This window comes from Prionailurus bengalensis, chromosome B3 (assembly GCF_016509475.1).
Source record: "Prionailurus bengalensis isolate Pbe53 chromosome B3, Fcat_Pben_1.1_paternal_pri, whole genome shotgun sequence".
Classification (NCBI taxonomy): Eukaryota; Metazoa; Chordata; class Mammalia; order Carnivora; family Felidae; genus Prionailurus; species Prionailurus bengalensis.
In genome coordinates this window covers 34,537,706-34,550,994 of record NC_057355.1, presented here as the reverse complement: position 1 = coordinate 34,550,994, position 13,289 = coordinate 34,537,706, and the positions used below count along the sequence as shown (strand labels likewise).

At 45.5% G+C, this 13,289-nt stretch overlaps 1 protein-coding gene across 1 annotated transcript in view; it reads left to right on the top strand.

The window, feature by feature from the left end:
- The window catches only part of THSD4 (thrombospondin type 1 domain containing 4), a 576,363-nt gene that overhangs the window by 251,745 nt on the left and 311,329 nt on the right, over nucleotides 1-13,289 (top strand). Inside the window, exon 7 of the mRNA XM_043554015.1 lies at nucleotides 4,847-4,983. Coding sequence (XP_043409950.1) covers nucleotides 4,847-4,983 — 137 coding nt within the window. The remainder of the gene's footprint in view (nucleotides 1-4,846; nucleotides 4,984-13,289) is intronic.

Below are 13,289 nucleotides of genomic sequence, written 5' to 3'. Positions count from 1 at the left end.
GTACTTAATGTGGGAGATTAGGTTATTGATTTGAGATTTTTTTTTAACATGGGTGTTTACAGCTATAAATTTTCCTCCAAGCACTGCTATATCTGCATCCCATAAGTTTTGGTGTGTTGTATTTTTATTTTTATTTACCTCAAAGTATTTTCTTATTTCCCTTGTGTGTGTGTTTTCTTGATCAGTTATTTAGAAATATGTTGTTTAGTTTCCACATATTTTTGAAATCCCCAGACTCCTCTCTGGTTTTGATTCCTAATTTCATTCCATTGCGGCAAGTGAACATATTTTGTGTGACTTCAATCCTTTTAAATTTATTAAGGCTTGTTTTATTATTTAACATTTGTTCCCTCCTGGAGACTATTTCATGTACACTTGAGAAGAATGAGTGTTTTGCTGTTGTTGGGTAGAAAGTTCTATCGATAGCTATTAGGTCTAGTTGGTTCAGAGTGCTGTTCAAGTCTTCTGTTTCCTTGCTGATCTTCTGTCTAGTCATTCTATTCATTATTGAAAGTGTGGTATCAACATTTCAAACTATTCTTATTGAATTGCCCAGTTCTCCTTTCAGTTCTGTCAGTTTTTGCTTCATGTGCTTTGGAGCTCTGTTGTTGTCTTCCTAATGCATTGACTCTTTTGTCATTATAAAATGCTACTATTTGTCTCTAGTAACAGTTTTTGTCTTAAAGTCTGTTTTGTCTCATAGTAGTATAGCCTGCTCCAGCTGTCTTTTGACAGTGTTCTCATTGCTTTTATGAAGGAGTTAATTTTCAGAGGCTTTTAGCTAACCATTCTGGAAAATGGAATCGCTAGCTACTTCTTAATCACCCTTACAGATTTTCCCCCCGTTTTTAGGCCTTCTTTCTGCCCTATTTCCAAAGTTACCTCTTGGAGATGCAACAATACTAGATAGCTTCGATGCTTCAGTTCCTGCTTAGGATCAGTTTTCTTGGGTCTGCTACGTCATTTCCATGAGTCCTTTGCTTCCCACCTTCCAAAATTTTGTAACTATTAATTCCTTTTCTATTTCCTTTGCCCTTTATCACTTGAAAAATGTCTTTACTCTTATATCAGGGGGCTTTCCAAGGGGACACAGTTCAGGGAGTGATTTAAATATTGAACCGTATTTGAGAGTAAATCCTTTAGCTGTTAGCTGTTTTATTCTAAGTAACCTGAATTCTTTTGTGTGATCTCCAGAGTTTAATAAGAAGAGAGATTTTTTTAGCTATCATGGATCCAGATACCTGGCAATTCTAAGTTTAATTACAGATAGTGCTTATATTATCTTTGAAACTTGGGTGTGGAATTTGAACATCTTTGATTCAAAATAAGAATGGTCAGCTGCTTCTAGCTCTTCTCTCACTGTTTGATTTTTCTTAGAGCAGTGGCTGTGAAATGTGTGCACCAGAATCACTCTGAGGGCTTATTTAAAATATAGCTTGCCTGAGTCTCTGATGCAGGACTAGGAGGCGTGGCCTCAGAATCTACATTTTCAACAAGTTCCCAGGTGAGGCTGTGCTTCTGGTCCTGGGACACAGAATCACCCTCTCAGTGTGTGGAATATAAAGGTGTTCCCTTTGGGGGTGGGGAGGACAGAGAAGGAGAGCAATAAGAGAATCAGGGGGAGAAGGAGATGCCCGCTTTGCTCTCAGCCCACTGCCCCCCGCTGGTGGCCACTCTTCTGTTTTCCTCCTCTCTCTCTGCTGGTAAAACCAAGCCAAGATCTGCTTAGAGAAGACGCTCTTGGCTCTTGGCTTCTCTTCTATAGAGAAGTATAATTATATTCACAGAGGAAAAAAAGGAATGAAGTGATTATCCATGAGAAAACTTAATCTGAGGCCCTACAAATATAGTTTTAATGTAGTTTAAAAAGAATTTTTTTTTAATGTTTATTTATTTTTGAGAGAAAGAGAGACAGAGCATGAGCGGGGGAGGGGCAGAGAGAGAGGGAGACAGAAACCGAAGCAGGCTCCAGGCTTTGAGCTGTCACCACAGAACCAGATGTGGGGCTCGAACCCTCAAACGGCGCGATCGTGACCTGAACCAAAGTCAGACACTTAACTGACTGAGCCAGCCAGGCGCCCCTATTTTTATGTGGAATTTTAAGGTGGCTGGGGAGTATACACAGGGCCTAAAGAAGTGAGTCCTTGTGTACTTTTATGAGACACACTAGGTTGAGCATTGCCAAGGCAACAGGCGGTCTGATAGTTCTGATAGGCGGTCAGTTGTCCGCAGGGGTCTATTATCTGCTAGGAGCCCCCTCTTTCCTTCTTGCAAGTCTGAGGCAGCAGGGACACTGAGCCACAGTGGTAGAGGGTCAGACCTAGTGGCAGGAGAGGTGCAGACATCAGGCCAGTCCTCCAGGTTACTTTCATGTAGCTTTTTGGAGATTCTGCCATAATTGCCCCACATTCAGCCAGAATGTTCTCCTGTAGTATGTAGAATGTTCTCAGAATGTTGTTCTGTAGTATGGTTACGAATAGGGAGAAATAAAATTGTGGCTGCAAAAGCTAGTATCCCAAAGGCTAGAGGTAGTTGGGAGAGAGCCAGGAGAAGTGAGAACTCAAAACTCTGGCCCCTCCTGAGGCTGCCTCTCAGACGCTGTTATTACTTGAAATGCAATGCACCTGGATAGTTCCTGCTGTCACTTCAGAAAATGAAGAGCTGGGAAGGAAGAAGCAGGGTCCAGGTAGATAGATGACCTGAGGAAGCAAGCTTTGGGGACTACTTTACCTCTAACTTGTCACCTCCTTTCTTAGGCCTTTGTGGTGGTATGTTTTTAATCTATGAAATGACTTGGTTTTAGATAATTCCCGAAGGCACTTCCATCTTTGGTATTCTTGGATTTTTCCAAGATCACCTCTTCTATCTTCTGGGCAGCCAGGGTACGAAACCCTGCCTCTTGACTTCTAAGATAGAGCTTAACATATAAAAGATTCAGTGTTCCCTAAACCATGTGGTCCCAGAGGCTCCATGTTATTTCCTGTTAGTGGTTTTCAATGGCTTTGGAGTGAAGTTCATTGCTATGACAGTCAGGCAGCTACACTGGGGAAAATATGATGTATTGTGTTGTGTAGGAAAGAGCCAGTGTTATCCAATCCAGTAATCAGATTTTCAGACAAAGGCATGACCCTGGAACATGCTGTCTATGACTGAGCAAAGCGTTAGTCTTGTCTCAAAAAACAGTTAAAAAAAAAAAAAGTCAGTATTTACTTGGCTTGTCTGTTTTGGATATGGAAATACATCTTGCCTGAAAATTTTTCTCATTCTTATTTTGGAGGCAACTAAATTGTTCTGAAGATATTAGTAGCAGCAGTAATTAATTATTCGCATGTATTGAGCACTGTGTGCCAGGCTCGGTGTGAAATAACAGAAATACAGAGAAAGACTCTGTGAGGGAATATATCTCATTGAGGGAGATGAGAGAAAGGCAAAATATAAAATTTTAAAAAGGCCAGTATTTACTTATTCATCCCTCCTCTTATTCCTCAGGGATTGGTAGAGCATCTGCTCTGTGCCCGCCTCTGTACTGGATGCTGGCGGTACAAAAGTGAATACGCCAGGCATGTCCCTGTGGTCCCTCAAGACTCTGCTTCAGTGAAGTTTGGTTAACCTTATTGTAGAGGGGGCCAGATCAGATGGCTGGATGTACAGGCAAGGTCGGGATCCACGGAGGGCTTCCTAGAGGATGTGACCTGGGAACGAAAGCAAAGTAGGAACCGGTACTAGCCAAGTAAGGCAAAGGCAGGAGAATAGTTAAGCAATAGCTGGAGAGAGGAAGTGCTTAGTTGGGTACGCAGCAAGGATGTAAGGAGAAACAGTAGGAAATGAGACTATAAAGGTAGGCAAGATTCAGTTCTTGACAGATGGTTTATCTCTTGCTGAGGACTTTGGATTTCAACCCAAGGTGATACGGAAACCACTTAAATATCTCATAATGGAGGAATTATTACAGGAAACTCTAGCCGTTTAAAAGAACATAAAGATGATATAATTGCGTAGATATTCAGTAACAATTTTTTTAAAGCAGAACATAAAAATTGTGTGCTCACTGTGATTGCTGATAAGTAAGATATAATTGTGACTATGTTAAAACTTGGGAGGACTTCTAAAAGTGGAGTCTATTATTTGCATCGTGGGATTCTTGAAGAATCCCTTTATGATATCTGCTCTGCATCGAATGTCTACTATATGCCCATAGACCAAGACACAATCCCTTCCCTCGACCAGCAACTGTGGGGAGATCTAGTAACTTGGATGAAGTTTTTATTTATTTATTTTTTATTTTTGTAAGTTTATTTATTTATTTTGAGAGACACAGAGATAGCGTGCGTGGGGGAGGGGCAGAGAGAGAGGGAGAGGGAGAGAGAGAATCCCAGGCAGGCTCTGTGCTGCCAGCATAGAGCCCGATGTGGGGCTTGAACTCATGAAACTGTGAGATCATGACCTGAGCCGAAACCAAGAGTCAGATGCTCAACCAACTGAGCTACCCAGGTGCCCCTGATGCAGTGTTTTTAAAGTGTGTGATTATGAGACGTCTGGAATAGGCAGATCCATAGATAGCAAGTAGATGGGTGGTTGCCAAGGTCCGGAGGGAATGACAGCGAACAGGTCCAGGGCTGTTTTCTGGGGGTGACAGAAATGTTCTGGAATTAGTGGTGATGGTTGTACAACATTGGAAATAGGCTCAACACCACTGAATGGTACACTTTGGCTAAAATGTTTATTTTTATGTTATTATGTCATGTGAATTTTATCTCAGTGCAGAATACCAGAAGAAAAAAAAGATGCTTTTTTTTTTCTTTCTTTCTTTCTTTTTTTTTTTTTTTTTTTTTTTTTTTTTTGGTAGTAAAGGGCAATCGGAAGTGTGAGTTGAACTGCCAGGCGATGGGCTACCGCTTCTATGTCCGGCAAGCCGAGAAGGTCATTGACGGTACCCCCTGTGACCAGAATGGCACGGCCATCTGCGTGTCTGGGCAGTGCAAGGTAAGTGCCCCGGGCTGGGTGTCTGTAGCACGTTCTCAGGGCGTTTGATCTGAGACTGCCAACTCCATTATGGGTGGCCAAGCTGTGACCCGCTGCTGCCCCACAACCCACAGGGGCACGGAACCACGAGCTCTGGGAGAAGCAGGCTAAGATAGGGCAGATTGGTCCTCTCTGTGTTTTTGATCCTTGGGAGTCGCCACGGCTCGGTCTGGTATTTCAAGTATTGAGTGATTTATATGTACACCCTGTGCATCCAGAGGGACTCGGCGATCCTTCCTCGCCTCTGAAGTGGAGGTGATGAAAGGCACTGCCAGATCAGTCAAGAAACGGTGGGCATCATGAGGGTGGCATTTTAAGGGCATGGTGTGTCTTCTATCTCTTGCCTGCCACCAGATGGGCAGGCTTCCAAGTGAAAGGTGTTCTCTGCCTTTTGTAGCAGAGGAGTACCTCAAATGGGAATTTTCAGCCCCTTCAGACCCGTGAAGTGTGTTCCAGGAACTCCTTGCCCTGCATTCTGCAAATACACGGGGCTTGAGAGTCCTTGTGGGGTGCTAACCAGTGACGGAAAGCACCATTTGGTCAGAAATAGGCACCTTAGATGAGGTGGTCCAGATTCCATAGCCGCTTTAATTTGGGCCTGCAACTGCCACCCTTCTTGCGCCTGTCAATGTATCGGCGGATCTAAGCCTCTAGCAGGTACATGACTCTTTGGGGCCCAGACTAAAACTCCATCTTAATGAACACTCAGTAGCTGGCAGGCTTGACTTTCATCAAAGGAAGAGCTCTTTGGTTATCACCTCTGAAAGTTCCTGTTACGCTCTGTATGTAATTGCTCAGTATCAAAGTTACTAAAGGATGGTCGATAAGCACAGCCTTCCCTTTCCAGACTTGTTTTTGAGAGAGGGGGTGGGGGTCGGGGGCGGGGAGCGGCTGAGCTGTCAGCAGAGAGCCTGATGCAGGGCTTGAACTCGTGAACCGCGAGATCGTGACCTGAGCCGAAGTCGGACGTTTAACCAACTGAGCCACCCAGGTGCCCCAAGACTCGTTTTTTAATTGGGAGGCTTTAAATAGGTTGCAAAATGACTTATTAAAGCAGTGCAGAGATGCTCAGATGTTGAATGAAAGTTCAGAAGGGAACAGCTGTCACTTTTGTATCTGGTGGGTGTGAAGGGGCTTTGGAAGAGCAAAACCCCAAAAGAAGAAGGACGTGGCACAGAAGGGGTAAGTGAGCGTGGCGGGAAGAACCGTCGGGGCTGAGACCTCCATTTTCCACCCCTTTGGGAGAACCACACATCCTCTCCGCACCTCACTGACTTCAGATAATACCTAAGAGGGTTCTGTTAGAGGTTTTGATCTCCAGCTCAGCTGGTCTCTGCTTCTAAACGTGACTGAGCCTGAAATGGTGGCCCTTACAGCAACATAGCTTTTTCTTTCAGGCCCCGAATCTGCTGTTCATTTCCTGAATACAGGTGCACACTGCCGGGGGGTGGTGTAGGGTAATGGTTAAACACATGCCCTCGGGAAGTCAGACTGCCCGGATTCAAATCCTGCCTCTTCCACTGTGTGATTTACTGTGTTGATCTCGCACAGGTCATAAAAGCTCTCTGTGCCTGTGCAATGTGAGGAGGGCGGTACCTACCTCCTGTGTCTCGGTGCACAGTTGTGAACCCATACATGCAGGGCCCTTGTAACAGGTCTGGCATTTAGTAAGCAGCTGACACTGATTAGTATTAATAGATTGTTTATGTCCACAGAGGTCCTACTGGATTTGAGTTTCCTATGCAAAAGCATTTGCTTTGTTTATTTTTTCGTTGGTAGATTATGGATTTATGAGACTCACATTCTGTCAGGGGAACGCTGGCGTGTGTTCCCACACTCTAGAGTGAGCTGCTAGGGGACAGCAGATTCTGATTCGGCAGGGCTGGGGAGGGGCCTGAATGTCTGTCCTTCCAACAGGATGCTAAGGCTTCTGGGCCACAAGTGGCAACCGTTTTAAAGGATACTTTGATGAGAATACAGTTGACAGAGAATCAGAAACATAAATACAGAGTGGCGTCGTGACTTGGAAAGAAGCTTTCCACCAGAGGGGCAGGGGCGTCGTGTTTTCTCAGTGCTGCCTTAAGGGTCTCTGACCTGATGATACGAAGGAAAAACAAACACCCATAAGGATGCGGGTGTGGATCCTCGCTGATTGTCGAACACCATCAGGGCTGCAGGGCAGCACAGTTTGTAGATGATAATTGCTAAAAGATCAAAACAGACATTCCTTAGCATGCGGGCAGATTAATAGGAATTTGATGTTACAAGGACCGCTTTGATATCGCTACGTATTTGCTCTCTGTGCACTTGCCTGAAACTTCCCTCACTGAAGTTGCTGGAATCACGGACTGTCCCGTCCTCTTTAGAACTTAAATTTAAATAATCAGAAGTACGTTTGCTTCCTAAGCGGAAGGTCTGTTTACTTTGCAGCTTTCAAAGGGTACAGTGTCCTTTTCTGAATATTTGATTGGAAGCCCAGAATCCACACTGGTATCTCTGCCTCACTGACTTGTGGCTGAGAGAGCTGTCCCTCACGGACAGGAGCGTCCGCATCTGAAATAGCTCCAGAAGGCCTCTGCTGGCCACAGAAAGTTGAAATGCAAAGCCAGGCCTGCTACGGAAGTTAATGAAAGGCAATGAGCATTCAATAAGAGTACGAGCTAAACCCACAGAAGAGTAGCTGAGAGGGAATGGTGTCGTCCCCCTGGACACCAAGCCAGAGAAAGGCCCCAGGCCCACCCCGTGCAAGCTGGAATGCTGTGTTCCTATGCCGGCAGAGAGCTCCCTGGCCAGCCTGTGTTTACACTGTTGCTGGACCTCCTCTGTGTTTTAGATCCAAGAGTTGGAAGAGGGGCAGGAAGAATGCAGACATCCCAGAACTGGCTGGTGAGGGGCGGGAGGGCTGCAGAAAATGGGGGTCCCTTACCAGTCCCTCAGTGCTGGGTGATGCTTTCTTTTCTTGACAGGGACTGAAGGATCCCAAAAGTTGTCTTCAGGTTAAGGACTGCATATGGATAGGCTTTGAGCGGAAAGAACGGTCTTTTCCTCAAGCAAGAGAATGTATCTGAAGCCCACAGAGACCCTATACCTTGCTCAACTTGACCCCTTCCCTGTAGACGTCAAATAGGAATATCCGGCCAATCTTCAAAGAAGTCTCTAAGGCACTTCTGGTCCTGCCCAGTCATTACTGTCATTTATGGGAACGAAATAGCATTTACGTATAATTAACAGAGCACAGTAATCATTTCTGTTAAGCATCACGTTAACTGTACTGTGATTTTTTTTTTTTTTTTTTGGCTTGGTCACAGCTTTGAACTGTCTAAATAATTCTGAATTTTAATAGTTTGCTGATACATGCATTCTTTTTGCTCACAACTTAATAAAACTAGATGGAAGTTTCTCTTCAGTGGTACAGCAGGCATTTGAAAGAACTAGAAGAGAAAAACACTCTGAGCTCCCTAGAGAGCAGCCTTACAGAAACCTCTGACTTCTGGACTTGAGTGGTCCTGAAAGTGAGAACCACCCCAAGACCCACTCTCCTCCCCCCAACAAAAAGTCTTTGGTGGGGAAGGAACAGGCCTTGAGGATGCCTTGCAATAAATAGGCTGATGCAAAACCTTGGAGGAGGAACATGTGGGAGAGGATATGGCTAGCTAGGAGCCTTCTCTGAGTGTGTATTGTGTTCCAGACGCTGCGCTGTGTGCTTTACATTCAAGATGATATCTGGGGCGCCGGGGTGGCTCAGTTAAGCGTCTGACTTGCGCTCAGGTCACGATCTCATGGTGCGTGAGTTCAAGCCCCGTGTCGGGCTCTGGGCTGACAGCTCAGAGCCTGGAGCCTGCTTCCGATTCTGTGTCTCCCTCTCTCTCTGCCCCTCTTCCGGTAGCCCTTTCTCTCTCCCTCTCCCCCCTCAAAAATGAATAAACATTAAAAAAAAGTTTTTTAAAGAATCTGTTTCCAAAAAAATGATATCATTAATCCACCCGTCTTCACAATAACTCAGTCAGTGGGAATTATCAGTCCCTGTTTTACAGAGGACTGTTACAACGCTGAGCTGAGTCAGCCAATAAGGGCTACTTGGCGGTTTGACTACCAATAATTCGTTTTTTAGGCTGAACTGTTCATCAGAATAGGAAGAGTCGTTTGTATGTGATGGGAAGAAACCCATGTGCTTTATTTAGCTACGTCTCCTCTTCTGAGTTTATTTTCCTCACTGCCTCTTTCCAAAACAGGCTCCTTTTTCGAAACATGTATCAGGACATGTCTGTCTTTTGCTTAAATTCCACGCGTGGCTCCCCCTCGCCTATAGGAATCAAGTCTAGGTCCTGCATCATCTGTCTCCTGCCTGGCCTCCCCGGGCCTCCAGTGCTGGCTGGGCTGGGACATGTTACCCCCCCAGACCGAGCAGGCCGACAGGGCTTCGTGTCCAGCAGAACGTACATGCTGTCCCCTCGGCCTCGTGTCCACTCTTGGTCCACTTGGTGGATTCTGCCCAGAAGCAGAGTCTGGGCAGAGTACTGGCTGACCCCCTTGAGCCCTGTTTCCATTCTTCTGTCCCCACTGCTTGTAACTGTTTGTTCCCATTGCCCCCACCTACCACCCAGCAAGCTGGGAGCCATTCTAGCCCTTTTGCTTTAGCAAAATGCCTACCATTGAAAAGGTGCTTAAAATAAATGTGTAAATGAATTGAGGTCTTGGTGACTCAGTCTGTTGGATTGCAACAAATGAAATTAGTCTTGTAACCAGCACAGAGTTTTCTCTTTTTTGGCTGGGATGGGCAATCGAGTGCAGCTAAAACAAGGACACGAAGCCCCCTTGGCCAGATCCCCAGAACCCAAGGCCTCAAAGGTCGGGGAAAATTCTTGGCCTCTGCCAAGCTCTCCATCCCTCGTCCTGTTTTATTTTGCTCATTCTGAATTTCTTGAGTCCCTTCAGAGCAAAGGCAGGAAGGAACGAAGCCAGTGTGAGTACACACATTCCGAAGGTGCCTTCTGTGGAGGGAAAAGCACCCCTTCTGCCCCCAGACTTCCACCTCTCGTCGCCGGTGGGTCATCACCTCCCGTGCAGGGCGCTGGTTGAGGCCCACCGTCCGCCCGCACTCAGCGGGGGCCTTCACACCTCCTCTCCCAGCCGGGACACTGCTCGCCTTCAATCTGGACACATCCGCAGACGGTGTCAGATTTATTCAGTAAATTAAAGCAAGGTAACTGTTTCCAAATGTTCAGAGATAAGCTCTGGACCCGCGTGCTGCCCTGACCGGGAAGGATGACAGAATGGGGTTTGTGCACGCTCGTGTGTGTTCAGGCCATCATTCACAATATTGTGCTTTCCTGAGCCGAATGGGTAGGTACCCCCTGCTCACTTCTCTGCCCCTTTGCCCTAAGTTGCTTCTTTTTTTTTTTTTTTTCTTTTGTGGACTTTGCTTATAGTTCTTTTGCTACCTGAATAGAACCAAGAGAATAATTGTGTTGGATAAAACGTTCTCCCCTTTGCCAGACGTCTGCATGATCAGCCTTGAAATAAGGCGGAGACCTTTTACTTTGCTTGAATTCCGAGCTTATGGGACACTTTGTGGGCTCCCACCTGCATTCCCACCCCCAGCAAACGGTGTTCTATTTGTGACTATTAAAGTGCATATCATATTATGTTACAGTTATTTTGACACATGTCTGAATCCTACCGTAGAGGGAACAAGTGTCTTGTGTATTTGTATCTTCAGTGCTTAATTAACATGTTAAGATTATTCAGTAAATATTCTTAAATCATATGAAAGAATGAATGAAAAGAATGTTAGAAACTGGCTGTGTAAACCTCTTTTCCTACAAATAATCAAGAATAGGATTAAAGAAGCATTGAAATGTTAGCTCCCAAGCCCTGTTCTCAGGACCTCTTGACATCTGAAACTGACACCTCAAGTAAAACTGACGAAGTGTGCTTCTTTCCCATTATCAATGATTTTTCTCACTTTCAGTCATTGGGACCACCACTAGCATAAAAAACTCTGGTTACATTTCTTAGTTGATGCATGCTTATTAATTAAGCATTAACAGCCCAAGCACTATGGTATGATTATTAATTAACTCAACAAATAATCTTTTAAAAAAATTTTTTTTTAACATTTATTTCTTTTTGAGACAGAGAGAGACAGAGCATGAACGGGGGAGGGTCAGAGAGAGGGAGACACAGAATCTGAAACAGGCTCCGGGCTCCGAGCTGTCAGCACAGAGTCCGACGCGGGGCTCGAACTCACGGACCGCGAGATCACGACCTGAGCTGAAGTCGGCCGCTCAACCGACTGAGCCACCCAGGCGCCCCGAAAATAATCTTAACTGCTCCCTGATGTACACTGGGCTGGGCCTGGGGGATAAAACAGTAGAAAAGATTAACACGGTTCCTCCCCACATTGAGTTTAAAACCTAATGGAAAAAGTAATAGGAAAGGTTGGTTAACAGGCAAAAGAATTACAAATTTTGACGAGCATTATGAAATTAATGGGGGAACTGTGATGGAGAACTGGTGAGGAGGCCTACCTTAGATGGACTGTAGGGGAGGGCAAGGGTCGAGGTAACAGATGGAGGTGGTGCTAGTAGGTCCCCAGGGATGGGAGAAGTTGTACACCAAGTCTGCAGCTCAGGACCCAGGACCCACGTAGTACTCCGGAGCTGATAGATATGGAGATGAACCCTTTGTGCCTTCTTCCTGCTCTCTGCCCTTAGGTTAATCTGGTGTCCCCTTTATGGTGCCAAACTTCGGTCTTCCAAAGAGCCCACATGTCTTCCCGAACACATTCTGGCTTTAGCAATAGAAAGGCTTCCATTAAGTGATTCCGTGCCGCCGGAAAGGCTCTCCTGGAAACTGGATGATACTAAGAGCAGGTTTTGGGGTCAGCCAGGATCTCCAAGATGAAAGCAAGTGAAAGAGGGGCTGCCCAGGTAAAATTGGGTCAGGATATCCAGAGCATCAACCTTCCCTTCCTGGTGGTCTGTCTGTACCAGAGAGAGGAATTTAGGGCACTTCCCCCTAGCTTTCTGAAGGAATGGGCAGCATTCCCCCTAAGGGATCTTAAAGAAGTGTCCTATCTAAATAGGCTGGAATGGTGACTGGCATTTGTAACTGAGACTTCAGAGGAAGCTTCAGCAGAGTCCCCTGGGCCAAATATCTCTCTCTGCCCCCATGCAACCCATCGCCACCCCTAAACCAGTCACAGACTAGAAGCACCACGTGCATATGATCTGTTACATATAGACACTCCTGAGCTATGCCGCACCCATTCCAAAAAGCTCAACTCCACAGGTACTTTTCTACAAGGCCCTGGATAACCTATAAAGTATGCAGAAAGCTGTGCTGCATACAGAAACACCAGGCAGTCTCTGTTCAGACTCACAAGCCCGAGGGGAACAGCCGCCTACTTTCCCTTTGGTCCCTCCGCACGTCCTCACTGAGTCAGCTCATATTCTTAACTGGTGATATTGATGTGAGATCAGATTTCTTCTTTCACGTAGACTGCTTAGCCTGAGGATGGCTCTAATAGAGCCTAGAAGTCTGAGTGAAGATATGTAGGGGAAGCCCACCATCCCAACCTCAAGTTTGGGCATCTCGTTTACATTTCTGCTAAAAGTCAGGTCACACTGAGTAGTGAGGAGCTCTGCTAGTGTGTTAGAAAAGCCTTAGAGAGATATCCACAATTGTGTCATGCATCTAGGTAGAAATAGGTATTGGAGGACAAAAGTGCCAGATGAAAATACTTACATTTTGTATTTCATATTTTTAATAGATAATACATTTATGTGACTCAGGCATCAAACGGTATGATCCCCTGTCCCATATCTACCCAGCTCCCCATGCCCCAACAGAAAATAACCATTGTTCGATAGTTTTTTTTGTTGTTATTAAAAAATTTTTTCTTTAATGTTTATTTATTTTTGAGAGAGAGACAGAGAGAGAGCACAAGCAAGGGAGGGGCAGAGAGAGAGAGGGAGACACAGAATCGGAAGCAGGCTCCAGGCTCCAAGCTGTCAGCACAGAGCCCAAGGTGGGGCTTGACTTCACGAACCACGAGATCATGACCCGAGCCGAAGTCAGATGCTTAACCGACTGAGCCACCCAGGCTCCCCGGTAGTTTCTTTTTTAAGGCAGATATATTTATGCATCTGCAAGCCCACGATATATTACTTTCTCCTTCTTTTCGATGCGTATAGTAGCTTACCACACACATGGTCCTGGACCTTGCTTTTCTTACTTAACATAACTTGGCAAGCTTTCCATTC